The sequence below is a fragment of the Cervus canadensis genome, chromosome 13 (assembly GCF_019320065.1).
Source record: "Cervus canadensis isolate Bull #8, Minnesota chromosome 13, ASM1932006v1, whole genome shotgun sequence".
Lineage (NCBI taxonomy): Eukaryota > Metazoa > Chordata > Mammalia > Artiodactyla > Cervidae > Cervus > Cervus canadensis.
The window spans coordinates 18499315-18515594 of record NC_057398.1 but is presented as its reverse complement, the minus strand read 5'-3'; the positions used below and the strand labels follow the sequence as shown (position 1 = coordinate 18515594).

Sequence of the window (16280 nt, the reverse complement as noted above, 5' to 3'; positions counted from 1 at the left end):
TAAAATGGAAGAAGTAATCAGTCAAGGCACTAGGGATTTCCATAAGGTCAAATAAGACATTCAGAGTGAAATGAACTTCAGAGTATAGTTAGAACCAAACATTTCAGACTTGATTAAAAGTTCAGGGTGAGGTCATGGGCTAAAGTGGAATGGGTGTATATGACAAATATTATGAAAAGGAAAAGCATTTTATATCTGACATACTAATTTAAAAAGCAAACTCCTGAATAAAACATGGATGCCCACTTTCACTATCTAATTCAACATAGTACTAGAAGACCTAGAGCAATTAGGCAAGAAAATGAAATAAAAGACATCCAAACTGGAAAGGAAGAAGTAAAAATAACTCTGTTCATAGACAACATATCTTATATGCATAAAATCTTTAAGCTTCCACAAAAAGCTGTTAGAACTATTAAGGAAATTCAGCAAAGTCGCAGGATATAAAATCAACACACAAAAATTGGTTGCATTTCTAAACACTAACAATGAATAATCAGAAAGCAAAATTTAGAAAACAGTTTCATTTACAGTAGTGTCAAAAAAGAATGAAATACTTCGGAATAAACCAAACCAAGGAGGCAAAAGAATTGTACACTGAAAATTATAAAACAGTTTTGAAATAAATTAGAGACACAAATAAAGAAAAGTCATTCGATGGACTGGAAGACTTAACCACTGTTAAAATGACAATATGAGTATACCTGCTTTTAAAAGTTTGCTTTATGCCACTTCACTTTACTAAAGACCTACTTTAGTACCTGTTTTTGCTAAATAAACAAACAAACAAAAAAAATCTAGAGGACTTTTGCTTTTACAAAAAAAGGCAAAAAGCAATGTGCACTCAGTCTTTGCTTTGCAGCTGGGCACTATAGAGGAGTGTGCCTCTGAGCACCAAGAGTAGGGCTCCTTCTCCTCCTCCAGCAACTACACCCTGCATCTCAGCATGAAGCCACCTTCACTCTTAACTGTGCCAGCATCAGTGCTTTATCTCAGCTTACTGTGTGCATGCATTAGCAAAACGTGTCCTAAGGGAACTGCTTCTTCACTTTACATCATTTCGGCTTACAGAAGGTTTCATTCTTCGCTTTACTTTCAGAGAACAGGGGAAAACTGTACTCCCAAACTGATCTACAGATTCAATGCCACCTCTAGCAAAACCCCAAAGACTTTTTTGTATAAAGAGAAAAATCCATCCTAAAATTCACATGGAAACACAAAGGACTCAGAACAGCCAAAAGTCTTGAAAAAGAAAAACAAGTCGGAAGTCTCACATTTCCTAATTTCAAAATTTACTACAAAGATATAGTAATTAAACCAGTGTAGTACTGGCAAGAAGACAAACATATAGACAAATGGAATAGAATAGAGATCCCAAACTCTTGCATATATGGTCACATGGTTTTTGACAATGGTCCCGTGATTTTTGACAAGGGTGTCAGGACCCTTCAGTGAAGAAAGGACAGTCTTCTCAACCTGTGAATGGCACTGGGAAAACTGAAAGTGCACATGGAAAAAAAAGAAGAAGAAGAAGAAGCTGGACCCTTATGCTACCTTTGACTCAAAACGGGGCAAAAAACAGAGCTAAGATTATAAAGTTCTTAAAGAAAATATGGGGAAAATAACTTCATGACATGGCATTTGGCAACAACTTCTTGGATATGACACCAAAAACACAGGCAACAAAAGGAAAAATGGATAAGGTGAACTTCCTCAAAATTTTAAGCTGCTGTGTATCAAAGGACATTATTATCAGCAGCATGAAAGACCACCCACAGAATAAGAGAAAATATTTGTAAACTGTGTATATGATAACGGTCTGATACTCAGAATATCTGAGTCAGAAAGATCCCCTGGAGAAGGAAATGGCAACCTACTTCTGTGTTCTTGTCTGGGAAATCCCATGAACAGAGGAGCCTGGCAGGCTACAGGGGTCGCAAAGAGTTGGCCATGACTGAGTGACTAACACACCTTACAACTTAACAATAAAAACCCCCAAACAACCCAATTAAAAAATGGGAAAAGGACATGAACAGACACTGCTCCAAAGAAGATGAACGTATGGCCAATATTAACTGGTCAACATTAATAATGTTCAACATCATTAATCATTAGGAAAATGCAAATCAAAACCACAATGAGATATCACTTCACATCCACCAGGATGGCTAATATCAAAAATACAGAAAATAACAAGTGTTGGTAAGGATGTGGAGAAACTGGAGTATCTGTGCATTGCTGATGGGAAGGTAAAATGGTGCAGCCACTGTGGAAATGGTATGGTGATCCTCAAAACATTAAAGAATTACCATATGAACCAGCAATTTTACTTCTGGGTATATACTCAAAAGAAGTGAAAGCAAGGACTCAAAACAAATATTTGCTACTCATATTCACAGAGGTATTAATCACAATAGCCAAAAGGTGAAAGTAACCTGAATGTCTGTAGATGGGCATTTGGATGAACAAAATATGGTATATATATATATATATATACGATGCAACATTATTGAGTTTTAAAAAGGAAAAAAATTCTGCCACATGGTATAACATGGATGAATCTTGAAGACATTATGCTAAGTGAAATAAGCCAGTCACAAAAGGACGAGTACTGTATGATTCTACTTATATAATGTATCTAGAGTAGTCAAATTCATGGAGAGAGAGAGTAGAATGGTGGTTGCTAGGGTTTTGGGGGGGTTGGGGAATGGGGAGTTAGTTATGTGTACAGAGTTTCTAGGGGTGCATGGTAAATCTTAATAATCATGAATTTGGCAATTGTTTCTTAGGTATGACACCAAAAGCACAACCAACAAAAGAAAACAGGTATGCTGAACTTCATCAAATTTGAAAACTTTATGTGCACCACAGGACACTATCGAGAAAGTGAAAAGACAACCCACAGAAAAAGAGAAGATATTTGCAAATCATACATCTGATAATGCTTTAAGGTCCAGAATATAAGAACTTTTACTTCTTAAATATAAAAAAATCCCTCAGTTTAAAAATGGGCAAAACACTTGAATAGACATTTTCCCAAAGAAGATAGACAAGCTGTTAACACGTACATGAAAAAATACTCACTAGGGAAATGCAAATCCAAATCATACTATGATGAGATCACTACATCCCACTAGAATGGCTATTAAACAAGAAAATAACGAGTATTGGTGAAGAAGTGGAAATACTGGAACACTCATGCATTGCATTGCTGGTGGGAATGTAAAACTGTGTGCCTCCTGTAGAAAACAGTTTGGAGTTTCCTCAAAAAGTTAAACATCAAATTACCATATAGGAAATTCTCCTCCTAAGTACAGAACCAATAGAACTGAAAACAAGTTTTGAACAAAACATGTATGCAAATTGTTCACAGCAATTATTCACAATTGCCAAAAGGTGAAAACAACTCAATTACTCATCAGTTGATGAAGGATAAAATGTGTTCTATACATACAACAGAATATTACTTAGTCATAAAAAGGAAAGAAGTGCAATTACCTGCTACAACATGGATAATCTCTGAAAACAAGCCAAGTGAAAGAAGCCAGAAACAAAGGCCACATATTTTATGATCCCATTTATATGAAATATCCAGGATAGGCAAATCCATTGAAACAGAAAGATTAGTTGTTGCTAAGATCTGGAAGGGAAGGGAAATAGGGAGTGACAACTTAACGGGTAAAAAACTGTCCTTGTCCTTCTGGGGTGATGAAAATGTTAGGACAAGATAGTAGCGATGGCTGCACATTGTTAAATATATTAATGCCACTCGATTGTACACTTTAAAACCGTTAATATGGTAAATTTTACTTTATATAGATTTTACCTCATTTTAAAAAAATGTTCCCTTTTGATCACTCTTACCTGATAGTTAATATCAGCTCTATATTGTAGCAAGACTGTGACTAGTTCCTTATGTCCTCGATCACAAGCCCAATGGAGTAGAGTTCTGCCCTAAAAACACAGAAAAAGACAAGTGAAGTTGTTAATCCAGTTGTGGGACATATAAAAGACATAAGGTCTTAAGAAAGATACAAAAATAAGTAAAAATATAGGTTAACTATTCTAAGAATGATTAATATAAAATGTTCTATAGGAAAAACAGTAAATGAAAACAACAGGAATTCCTGAGTTCTACTTTGGGGATCTGTTAGATACTAGCCCAGTGACTTTCTTCAGCCTGATCAGTTTCTTTTTATCCACAGAGTGGGGATAAGGATAATACTAACAACAATAATACCAGTAATATTTATTGGATGTATGAACTACACGATAACACTTTGTAAATTTTAAAGTACTTTGATGAAATGAAAGAGATTAATTTTAAATTATTATGTTCACTTTTGGTGAAACAACTCTTATGAATTAAAAAAAAAATGGTACTTAAACCGAGGTAGAGATCATAATCTAAATGAAACATATCTAAATTTACTCAAGTTTATTCCATAAAATGTAAGAAAATGTAATCACAAGCATTTCTCCTTCATAGCCCAAATTTACACCCTGAAACATCCCCTAAACGTTAGTATTTAACTTCAAATGTTGACTATGAAAGCCACTTGTAAAATAGAATAGACAATTAACTGTTAGGAGACAGCATACTAAATATTAAACAATTTTTTAACTATTGTCTACCAAAGACAAACAGTTACTATCGATGTGTTAATTCTTTTCTCTACTGTCAGAAAATCTTGGCTTAGTTAACAAAAGGAGCCTAATTGGTCCAAAGAATTAACAAAACCCCCAAAGCTAAGGGCTTTTCTGAAGAAATGAGTGATTATGGCTTAACACTACTTTTTGAGGGTGGTAGCGATGTTGTCATTTTTAAAAGAATGGAATGTTTTTTCACATTAAGTTGAAATCCCTGCTTTATGTCGTTTTAGAAAAGATTTAAACAGATATAAGCTAGGACAAAGAGGACTTAAAAGTAAAAAGCACCTTTGAAGAAAGCTTTTCTTAACCCACTTACATTCTTCATCTTTCAGACTCTCTTCACATACCTATTCATTCAACTAATTAACCAGGAGCTATTCTTGAAAAAAACAAACAACAACAAAAACCCAAAGTAAGACAACTTCTTCCTTAAAAATTGTCCTTTCCTTTTTCTTTCATTTGCTCAATTTATTTTTACATATCTGTGAATATCTGTTATATGTAAATACAAAGGAGAAGGGAAGCAGAAAATTTTTAAATGTGGGCAAATCAGTCACATTTTATTGTAACAGCAAAACCACTTAGTTAATTATTAGTTCAGAGCCCACTAATAATTTTTTAAAATGGAGACAATTCTTAAAAGCCAAATAAAAAATGTATTGTTGATAGAGAACAGCGTTGCCTGTGTTAAATGTTCCCCAGCTCTAATGTGTACTGATTTACTGTTACTGGGGCACTCATTTTAAAACCCTCCCTATGAATAATCAGATATTCTAATTTGATTCTCAGAACAAATACCAATGTGTAAAGTATTTTATAATTCAATATAACTGTTTCACAGCTTTTACATTAAAATAATCAGGTAAAATGTCAAAGTCTGTATTATTTTTAGTTCTAATTTTAAGGGTACATTTTATGGCTATCAAATTATTAACAAGAATCACCATATAGTTAAAATGATGTGTGATAGACTTACACAGGGCACCTACCAGAACTACCTAACAGTTAAGTAAGAAAACATAATATATCTAGTATTTTTACTGTAAGATGTACAGATAATTTCTATTCCTCAACAAGATTCCTGACTTCTCTTAGGTTTAACCCAATAGGGTTCCATTGATTAATGCTAAAATATAAATCCTTAGCTGTTTCGGTGTGGAAGCAGACAAGCAACACATTTTACTGTTAATGGGGAGTTATATTTTAAATTTTCCATGTGTGGTGCCAAAAATTTACTTTAGGGAAACACCTATGACTGGACCTCAGTAGTGATTTTCACATTGGAGATATTTTCCAGAAGGGTGGCACTCGTATAGCAATGTTTTAAGGAGGACGATGTGCTCTCAGACATTTACACTCTGCTTTTTAACAGGTTTTTTGACCTGCGATGTAATTAATTTTTGTAACGCATTATTTTAATGGTACACTAATTAACCTTGAATTAGAATGAATTCTCTGACAATGACTTTCTACAGAAGTGCTGAAGAGAGCTACATTAAGACCACCTAATGATTAATATTTTTATGCGGTATTAAGCTCAGAAACAAGAGCAGGATTAAACATACTTGTAAATAAGCATACATAAAATAAATCAGGCTTTAGAATTTTTGCCTTCAAAAGTTCCTGCACTTAAAAAGACCAGCATAACCAGGTATCTGGATGTGATAACTCTTTACTTCTTCACATTACAGAGTTCCTGTAAACATACTCTACTTTAAGATTATTGGCTCAAGTAATACATAACCAGGAATTTGCAGAGATGCTATCCTCATAACCCCTACTGAAGAAATCAGTATTTACCCACAGTAAATACCTGTGGTTCTGTCCTTTCTCTTTGTTAACCACAAATATACATGGACCAATATATGTAATTTTTAAATTTATTAAATTGAGATACTGGATTCCATAATTTCTCTTCCAGAAGGAAAACCATCAACTAGGTACACATCATATTTGTTTAAAGATTTTATACAAACTTATGAGATATTTTACCTATTTTTTTGTGTAATTGTTTTATCATCTATGAATGATATAATCTCTTACAAATTTTCCAGTTAAAATTTATTTTTACTGTTACCACAAAAACTGACAACTGTTTCTTTGCTTTGGGTTTTAATAACTTCTGAAAAAATATCCCAGAAGTATTTAGGATATAAGTGGGGAAAGCCATTATTAAAAGGAATCTTTGTTAGGCCACCAGAAGACAATAAGCACTGTTTGGAAAGCTCTGGATATATTCTGGAATTCAAATACAGTAAAACATGGGGTCGGGGAGAGAGAGTTCCCATCTATTAACCAAAGGTGCAAATACCGTCTTACCTCAGACAGATGAATGACTAAAGTGCTTTGAAAGTGCAGGGTGGCGGCTAACCTATTAAGTAGTATTACTTTCATACCTTCTGGAAAATACAGAGTGGGTCTTAATATTTTAAATGCTCCTTTGATATCCTTGGTTACTTGTCCTTAAACCATGAAGAATTTTTAAAATTACATTTTCTCCTGGTTATCACAAATTAAATGAAAAGAGACAGTATTATAAAGTGAATCTTCTGGGAAGACCCAGAGGAATGGGGTGGAGAGGGAGGTGGGAGGGGGGATCGGGATGGGGAATACGTGTAAATCTATGGCTGATTCATATCAATGTATGACAAAACCCACTGAAATGTTGTGAAGTAATTAGCGTCCAACTAAAAAAAAAAAAAAGTGAATCTTGATGTTCTTCTGGTATTTTGAGAATAGATACAAAGCATGTACATCAAATATACAGTAGATGAAAACATGGCAAAGATGGTATGTTTAAATTTGTAAGAGTTGCCATTTTATCAAAGATTGTATAGGATGATGGTGGTGGTTTAGTCGCTAAGTCAAGTCTGGCTCTTGCAACCCCATGGACTGTAGCCTGCCAGGCTCCTCTCTCCATGGGATTCTCCAGGCAAGAATACTGGATTGGGTTGCCAATTTGCTTCTCCAGGGGATCATCCTGACCCAGGAGTTGAACCTGGGTCTCCTGCATTGTAGGCAGATTCTTTACTGACTGAGCTCCGAGGGAAGCCATTGTATAGGGTAATACAGTCTAATTACTCAGTGAAATACTGTAAACAGGTCAACTTGAATTTCTCTCTCCCAAAAAACTGGGTTTCAATTTACAATTGATTGACTTCAGCTACCAATAACCTGTAACGTCTGTCTCCTCTCTCCTATTCTTATCTTCTACCCTTTGCTGCTGCTGGTAAAGTATCTGGCTACAGTGACAACTCCCCCACCAGAAACTACACAAAGTCTCCTACTGCCTGCCACCTGCCTCTCAAGAATAAACCAACAGTGTTCTTTCAAAAACTCAGACAGCAGTAGTATTGGGAGGCAGTTTACAGTCTCAAGATGTGACTAGCATGGACGCTAATACACATTTAAAGTAAGTGAATACTTTATTTTGTTCACTGGCTAGGATCTACGGTAAAAAGAAATGGTGTTGCTGAGCTATCAGGGAATTCAGAAGGACTTGAAATACACTACTTTAAAAGATCCCTTTATAAGCATTTACTAAGCCATAATGTTAGTAACTAAAGGGTCAAGGAGTAAGCAATGGAGATATTACTTTATCCTGTATAAAGTAATAAGTAATCCAGTGATCATTATAAGGTAGCCAGGTGCCATCATAAGACAATGGATAAACACACAATATACTCATGGTCATATGATGGAATATTACTCAGCAATAAAAACGAAGGGAAATACTGATCTATACAACAATATCAATGACCCCAAAACATTATGTTAAATGAAAGAAGCCTTATACAAAAAAAAAAAAGTACATTTTATGATTTCACCTATAAAGTTCTAGAATAGGCAAAACCACGTATGGTAGAAGAATTAGAAGATAGTGATTACCTTTGTGGGATGAGGAGAAAGAACCAGCTGAGAAGAGGCATGAGGGAATTTTCTAGGGTGACAGTAATGTTCTATATCTTGATAGGAGTTTTGGTTACATGGGTACATGTATTTGTCAGTATTAATTCAAAAAAGTGAAAGTGAAGTCTCTCAGTTGTGTCTGACTCTTTGCAACCCTATGGGCTGTAGCCCGTCAGGCTCCTTCTCTGTCCATGGGATTTTCCAGACAAGAATACGGAGTGGGTTGCCATTTTCTTCTCCAGGGGATCTTCCTGACCCAGGGATCAAACTCAGGTCTCCCACATTGCAGGCAGACTCTTTACCCTCTGAGCCATCAGGGAATGCCATATAAAGATGAACTTTTGTAAGTGACTGAAGGAGCTTAATGAAACAGACTTGAATCCAGGTATCCTGCATTTCAGGCGGATTCTTTACCAGCTAAGCCATAGGGGAAGCCCAAGAATACTGGAGTGGGTAGCCTATCCTTTCTCCAGTGGATCTTCCCGACCAGGAATTGAACCAGGGTCTCCTGCATTGCAGGCAGATTCTTTACCAACTGAGCTATCATTGTATATACATTTTACATTAAGAGAAAAAACAGACTAATACTGATCTCTGGTTAATGATATATATGCTGAAGCATTTAGAAGAAAATGTACTGTCTATAAAATACCCTGGAACACATCCAAAAAAGTAAGATAGATTGGCAGATGGATAAAGAGATGGCTAAATACTAGTAGAGCAAACATACATAGTAAAATATCAGTGTAGAATTTAGTGATAGGAATACATATGTCCACTGTAAAATTCTTTCAACTTTCTGGTATATGTACAATTTTTCATAATAAATTTTGGGAAAAAAATCAAACAAAAATTTCACACCCACATTCAGAGCAGCATTATTCACAATAGCCAAAATATGAAAGCAACCCAACTGTTCATAGATATTTAGATGCACAAAATGCAGTATATGCATACAAATATCATTCATTTTTTTTTAAGAGGAATAAAATTTTGACATGTTTTAACATGGATGAGTCTTAAAGACATTATGTTAAGTGAAACAAGCCAGTCACAAGACAGCACATACTATATGATTCCATTTACATGAAGTGTCTAGAGCGGTCAAATTCATGAAGACAGAAAGTCAAATGGTGGCTACCAGGGGGCTGGGGGAAGGGGAGGAATAGAGAGTTAGTGTTTAATGAGTATAGAGTTTCAGTTGGGGAAGATGAAAAAGTTCTGAAGAAGTATTAATATAGGCTTGATTTTTAAATGGTACTGCCTGTATTAATATAAATGAGCATAATTGACAGTTTAGAATGCATTCCTCAATTACTAGTGTGAATAAACAGAGTTCCTTCAAATTAATGTTAATCAACTACACAACCAAAATAACATATATTCAAATGTAGAAAGTTATTTAAGAGGACACATTTTTACTTCCTTTCTTAAATTAAAAGCATAAATTTATCCTCAGTTCACTGACTCTGCCTCTTTAGACCTTTTGCTTCTTTGTTAGGTTAATAATGTCAGGTTTTGCCAGATTTTGCATCAGTTTCTCAAGCCAAAAGCAAGTAAATTGTAGTCTGACATGAGCCACAAATTTAAAACAAAGCAAGTAAAGAAAGGAACAGTCAAGAGAAAGGTGACCTTCTTCAAAGTATTTGAAAGAATCTATTAGTATATGGAAAATGGTATAAAATTATACCTTCAAAACGACAGAAAGGAAAGAACTAAAGAAGCAGCTCAGTAAAAGAGGAATTTGGGGAGTGTATTAGATAAGAACCTACGGGAAACTAATAAATTGTATAAATGCTTCGGGGGGGACTGATGATAGATACATTGGAATGATGTCATCCAATTTGTCCAAATATTATTATATCGCTACATTTAACAAATTTAAATTAATATAAAAGTTTAAAATACCCACTAATAAACATGTATTTCATCTGCTGATATGGCACTGATCTAAGAAACAATGTGTATGACAAGAATAGTCCAGACATAAAATGTGCCTGATGATTGATAAGAAATATTCTGTTCATAACAAGTATACTTTACAAATTATTTAAATCAGCCAAGATATTTTCTTGAAAAACCTGTAAATATGTAGCATGTGTGAAGAGTTATATTAATATGACTCAAAAATAAAAATTGAAGCACCATTTAAAAAATTTAAAAGCTCTTACATTTCTCTTCATATTACCTATACTGCAGTTTTCAAACATTTCTGCAAATCATTAAAAACTTTAATAAGAGTTGTAATGTAAATAAAAAATGAGTACACATAACACCATGATGCTATAAACTTGGAACATGAAACATCTGATATATAGATAGTGTCCTGAAAAGTAAGTATAACTACAAAACTTTTTCTTTAACCTAAAATATAAACAATGTCCTAGTTAACGTATCAGTAGGAAATACTATGTATTGAATAATTTTCTCAAATTAGAAATGTATAACTTACTATCAATATATTAGCAGCAATTACAACCTAAATGTCACACACCAGGAACTATACTTACACATAATAAAATAACTTCATTATAAAATAGGAATATTTTACTTAAAAAGCATTTTTTATATATGTTCATGTGCTATGATATCTACAGATTCAAATCTAAGCATTTTAGGCAATATAATAATAATATTTATTTCAATATATGGGGTGCAAATATAGCTTATCATATTATGACTATTATTAAATTTCTTTATGTGCTCACAGAACATTTTAAGTGTAATAAATGTAATTTTTATCATCTTAGGGAAAGACTGAAATTGGGGTGAATCTGCTGGGTGGACATTTTTTTTTTTTTAATTTTTTTATTAGTTGGAGGCTAATTGCTTCACAACATTTCAGTGGGTTTTGTCATACATTGATATGAATCAGCCATAGATTTACACTTATTCCCCATCCCGATCCCCCCTCCCATCTCCCTCTCCACCCGATTCTTCTGGGTCTTCCCAGTGCACCAGGCTGGAGCACTTGTCTCGTGCATCCCACCTGGGCTGGTGATCTGTTTCACCATAGATAGTATACATGCTGTTCTTTTGAAACATCCCACCCTCACCTTCTCCCACAGAGTTCAAAAGTCTGTTCTGTATTTCTGTGTCTCTTTTTCTGTTTTGCATATAGGGTTATCGTTACCATCTTTCTAAATTCCATATATATGTGTTAGTATGGGTGGACATTTTAAATGAAGTCATACACCATCCCACAGAATCTTAGGCAATCAGTAGTGAAATATCTCAAGTTCAAATATTAGATAGACAAACACCAGAAGAACTAGAAGTCTTTTCAAAATTTTAATTGTTACCCAACTTATTATAGTAGGGAAATGTCTTTTTTCTGATAAAGAGGTTAAAAGTATTTAGCTAGAAAGTTAACTTTCAGATTATATACTTTTAATCCACCATCAAAGATTACAAAGTTGTTTCATTTGCTAGAGCTTTAAATGTCATGAAGCAGTACCCTTTATTTCATTTAGGATGTTAAGTTTGATTCTAATTTTAAGCTCCCATTTCCCTCATGTTCTTAAATTAATTCATACAAATCCCTGATTAATAATAAAAGGGCTTGCCATCAGTATTCAAAGCCCAGCCTGAGTTGTCATGGCTGAAAGGGCAGAAATCTGCTTGGAGCAATGAGAGAACCCAACTGAATTCAGGGTGTCTCAGTCTATGAATGTGTAAGCACTTCATCTGTTCATGGAAACACAATGTTCTGGCAGGCTGGGGGTAAAGGTAGCTGCATGGGTAACAAACTGGAAGACCTGGGAAACTGCACTGTATCAAAGTCACTAAATGAGGGAAGCAAAGCATTTTACAAGGCTTTCTTTCATTTTCACACATAAAAAACGGTGTTGTTTAGTGTAAGCCATTTGTGATCTAGACATTTATTTTATCCCTATTACTGCTGTCCAATGATCTCTGCAGAGGTCACATGTGAATTTAACTATTTTATAAAAGAAATTGTTGCAAGTCAGAGCATAACACTAGCAGGGATGACTGGAAACTGATTATCCTTCTTAAATTCAGTGGTGAAAAGAACACTCTCTCAGAACTACATTTCACTCCTTTAGACTCAGCAGTTGTATGTACTTGAACAAGTAACATGTACATATCTGAAGCAGTTCTTGTCTGAAAAATAAGGATAGCCTTTCAGAGCTCTCGTGAAGACAACATGGTAAAAAAAAGTGGAAGTACCTTACAGAGTTGTGAATGTGGTGAAAGTACTCTGTAAACTATAACTCACATTGTATAAAACAGTATTATTTGAAAGATGGAGAATTCTAGTAGGGATCATATAGTACACACACAATCATTTCCAGTGAAAAAGTGACCTTGAAAAGTTAAGTGGGCTTCTGGTTTCCAGTTCCACATATAAAAAGCTAGGAAGTTGTCACTCCACCTTAACAAACAAAAAGCTGAAGAGACTGAAAAATCAACGATTCTTCTTGGGTCCAGAAGAGACAGGAGTGCACAAGGGAAACCACTGGCCCTGAGACTAGAGAGACAGGTGAACCTGACGGCCTGGAGCACAGCCTTACAAGTGGACACCACCCGGGGAACCAGTTCCAGGTAGGAAAACCTGGCTATGATTGATAAACCGTTGGAGGCTCAGTGCAGACAACTCTGAGGGTTAAAACTCCAAAGGCATCTACTCAACTCTTCCAAACACAGCCCCCCAATAATGTGAGATTTACCTCCAGGAGCATGACCAGATTCTCTGATAATAAATGTCAGAGAAACATCCTCTCATGCTTCGGGTAGGGGAAAGGGAAATGATCCATTCTGAAATATGCCCTGAAAAGGCCTGCCTTTAGAGGAAAAGGTTAACCAGCATCTAACCTGTTGGGGTATTATCAGAGTCTAACTGACCTGGGGGAAGGGAAATAGCCACCTCCAGTCCACTCTAGTCATCTGGCCCATTGAAAGAGGGATTAAAAAAAGAAGAGAGAGAAACATTTGTGAGAGTCCCAGTTCAGAGACACAGGCTCACTACAGAACTGAGACCTAATGATAGGACCACAGAACACTTACTCTACCCAACCCCTCACCAACACATTCAGTCATTTCAGTTCAGTCGCTCAGTCATGTCTGACTCTTTGTGACCCCATGGACTGCAGCATGCCAGACTTCCCTGTCCATCACCAACTCCTGTAGCTTACTCAGACTCATGTCCATTGAGTTGGTGATGCCATTCAACCATCTCATCCTCTGTCGTCCCCTTCTCCTCCCGTCTTCAATCTTTTCCAGCATCAGGGTCTCTTCAAATAAGTCAGTTTTTCACACCAACACATTACTAAGGGCCTATTTACAGCAGTTCCTTTTATCTGGTATATCACATCCAGCTATCAATAAAAATTACATGGCAAACCACAAGGCAGAAAATTCACCATTTGAAGAGACAGAATAAACATCAGAATGAAACAGAGCAGAGATGTTGGAATTATCAGATGGAGAATTTAAAACAACAATGATTAATATGCTAAGGGCTCTAATATACAAAGCTGGCAGCATGCAAGAACAGATGGACAGAGACTTCCCTGGCAGTCCGGTGGTTAAGAATCCACCTTGCAGTTCAGAAAACGTGGCTTCCCGATCTCTGGTCAGGAAACTAAGATACCACTTGCTGCGGAGCAACTAAACCCCTCTGCCACAATTAAAGAGTCCGTGCACTGCAACAAAAGACCCTGAATAATGCAGTGAAGATCCTGTGTGCCACAGTTACGACCCAAGGCAACCAAATAGATAAATATCTAAAAAAGAAAAAGAACAGATGGACAATGTAAGCAGAGAAGTGGAAATCTGAATAAAGAACCATAAAGAAATGCTAGAGATTAAAAAAATAAACCCATTGCAACAGAAATTTAAAATTTAAAAATTAAAATTTAAAATTTAAAACAGAAATTTAAAATGCCTGTGACAGGCTTACCAGAAATGGCTGAAGAAAGAATCTCTGAGCTAGAAGATGTATCAACAGAATCCTTGAAAACTGAAAAGCAAAGAGAACAAAGACAGGAAACAACAACAATAACAAAAAACAGAACAGAATATCCAAGGGCTGTGGGACAAATGCAAAAGATGTAACATATGCATAGTTGGGGATACCGGAAGGAGAAGAAACAGAGAAAGGAACACAAGAAATACCTGAAACAATAACTGAAATTCCTCAAATTAACGCCAGATGCTAAGCCACAGATCCAGGAAGCTCAGAGAACACCAAGCAAGATAAATACTTCAAAAACTACACTATGCATATCATTTTCAAATTAAAGAAAATCAAAGATAAAGAAAAATCCTGAAGGAAGCCAAAGAAAAAAATACACTGCTTATAGAGAAAACAATTACATCAGACTTCTCTTCTGAAACTATGCAAGCAAGAAGAGTGGAGTGACACTGAAAGTGCTGAGGGAAAACCCCTGCTAACCCAGAATTCTGCATCCTGAGAAATTATCCTTCAAAAGTGAAGAAGAAATAAAGATTGTCTCAAACAAATATTGGAGAAATCTGTTGCCAGCAGACCTGCCTTGCAAGAAATATTGAGAGATACTTATTAGAGAGAATGAAAACAATGTAGGTTAGAAACTGGATCTACATAAAGAAAGAGCATCAGAGAAAGAATAGTGAAGATACAATAAAAAATTCTTAATTGACTTAACAGTTTGTTCAAAATAATAGCAACAGCGTATTTGATTATACAAGCTTAGGTATCTTATCTTATATAGTGAATTTGATTATACAAGCTTATGTTTCATATCTTATATGCATACAAATATATACACAAGCATACACTGTATGCATGTACATATGCCTATGTATGCTTTTATTTAAGTGAAATGAGTGGCAGCAGTGATACAAGGGGCAGGAGGGAGGAATTAGGAATATTTTTTTTATAAGGCACTCACATTACCCATGAAATGGTATCATGTTATTTGAAAGTGGACCTGGATTAGTTATAAATGTATACTGCAAACCCTAGGGCAACCACTATAAAAGGTTAGAAAAAGCATAACTGATATGCTAAGAGGGGAAAGAAAATGGAATCAGAGGTTAAAGCGTCTGCCTGCAATGCAGGAGACCTGGGTTTGATCCCTGGGTCGGGAAGATCCCCTGGAGAAGGAAATGGCAACCCACTCCAGTATTCTTGCCTGGAGAACCCCATGGACAGAGGAGCCTGGTGGGCTACAGTCCACGGGGTCACAAAGAGTCGGACATGACTGAGCGACTCCACTTTCACAATATGATCTAGAATTCATACTTCTCCTTATTTACCCAAAGGAACTGAAAACTTATGTCCACACAAAATCTTCACATGGATGTTTATAGCAGCTTTATTCATAACTGCTAAAACTCAGAGGCAGCCAAGGACAGTCCTTCAGGAGGTGAATGGATAAATAAATTGTGGAACATCTAGACAATGGGATATTCTTGGATGCTAAAAGGAAATGTCGATACAGAAATCAGATTGATTATATTCTTTGGAACTGAAGATGGAGAAGCTCTATACAGTCAGCAAAAACAAGACAGGAAGCTGACTGCGGCTTAGATCATAACTCTATATTGCAAAATTCAGACTTAAGTTGAAGAAAGTAGGGAAAACCACTACACCATTCAGATATGACCTAAATCAAATCCTGTAGGATTATATAGGTGGAAATGACAAGTAGATTTAAGGGATTAGACCTGATGGAGTGCCTGAAGATCTATGGACAGAGGTTAGTAACATT

The 16280-nt window shown here is 35.6% G+C and overlaps 1 protein-coding gene across 1 annotated transcript in view; it reads right to left on the bottom strand.

Moving 5' to 3' along the window:
• Nucleotides 1-16280, bottom strand: part of ACBD6 (acyl-CoA binding domain containing 6) — a 194559-nt gene that overhangs the window by 97730 nt on the left and 80549 nt on the right. Inside the window, exon 6 of the mRNA XM_043485031.1 lies at nucleotides 3865-3954. Coding sequence (XP_043340966.1) covers nucleotides 3865-3954 — 90 coding nt within the window. The remainder of the gene's footprint in view (nucleotides 1-3864; nucleotides 3955-16280) is intronic.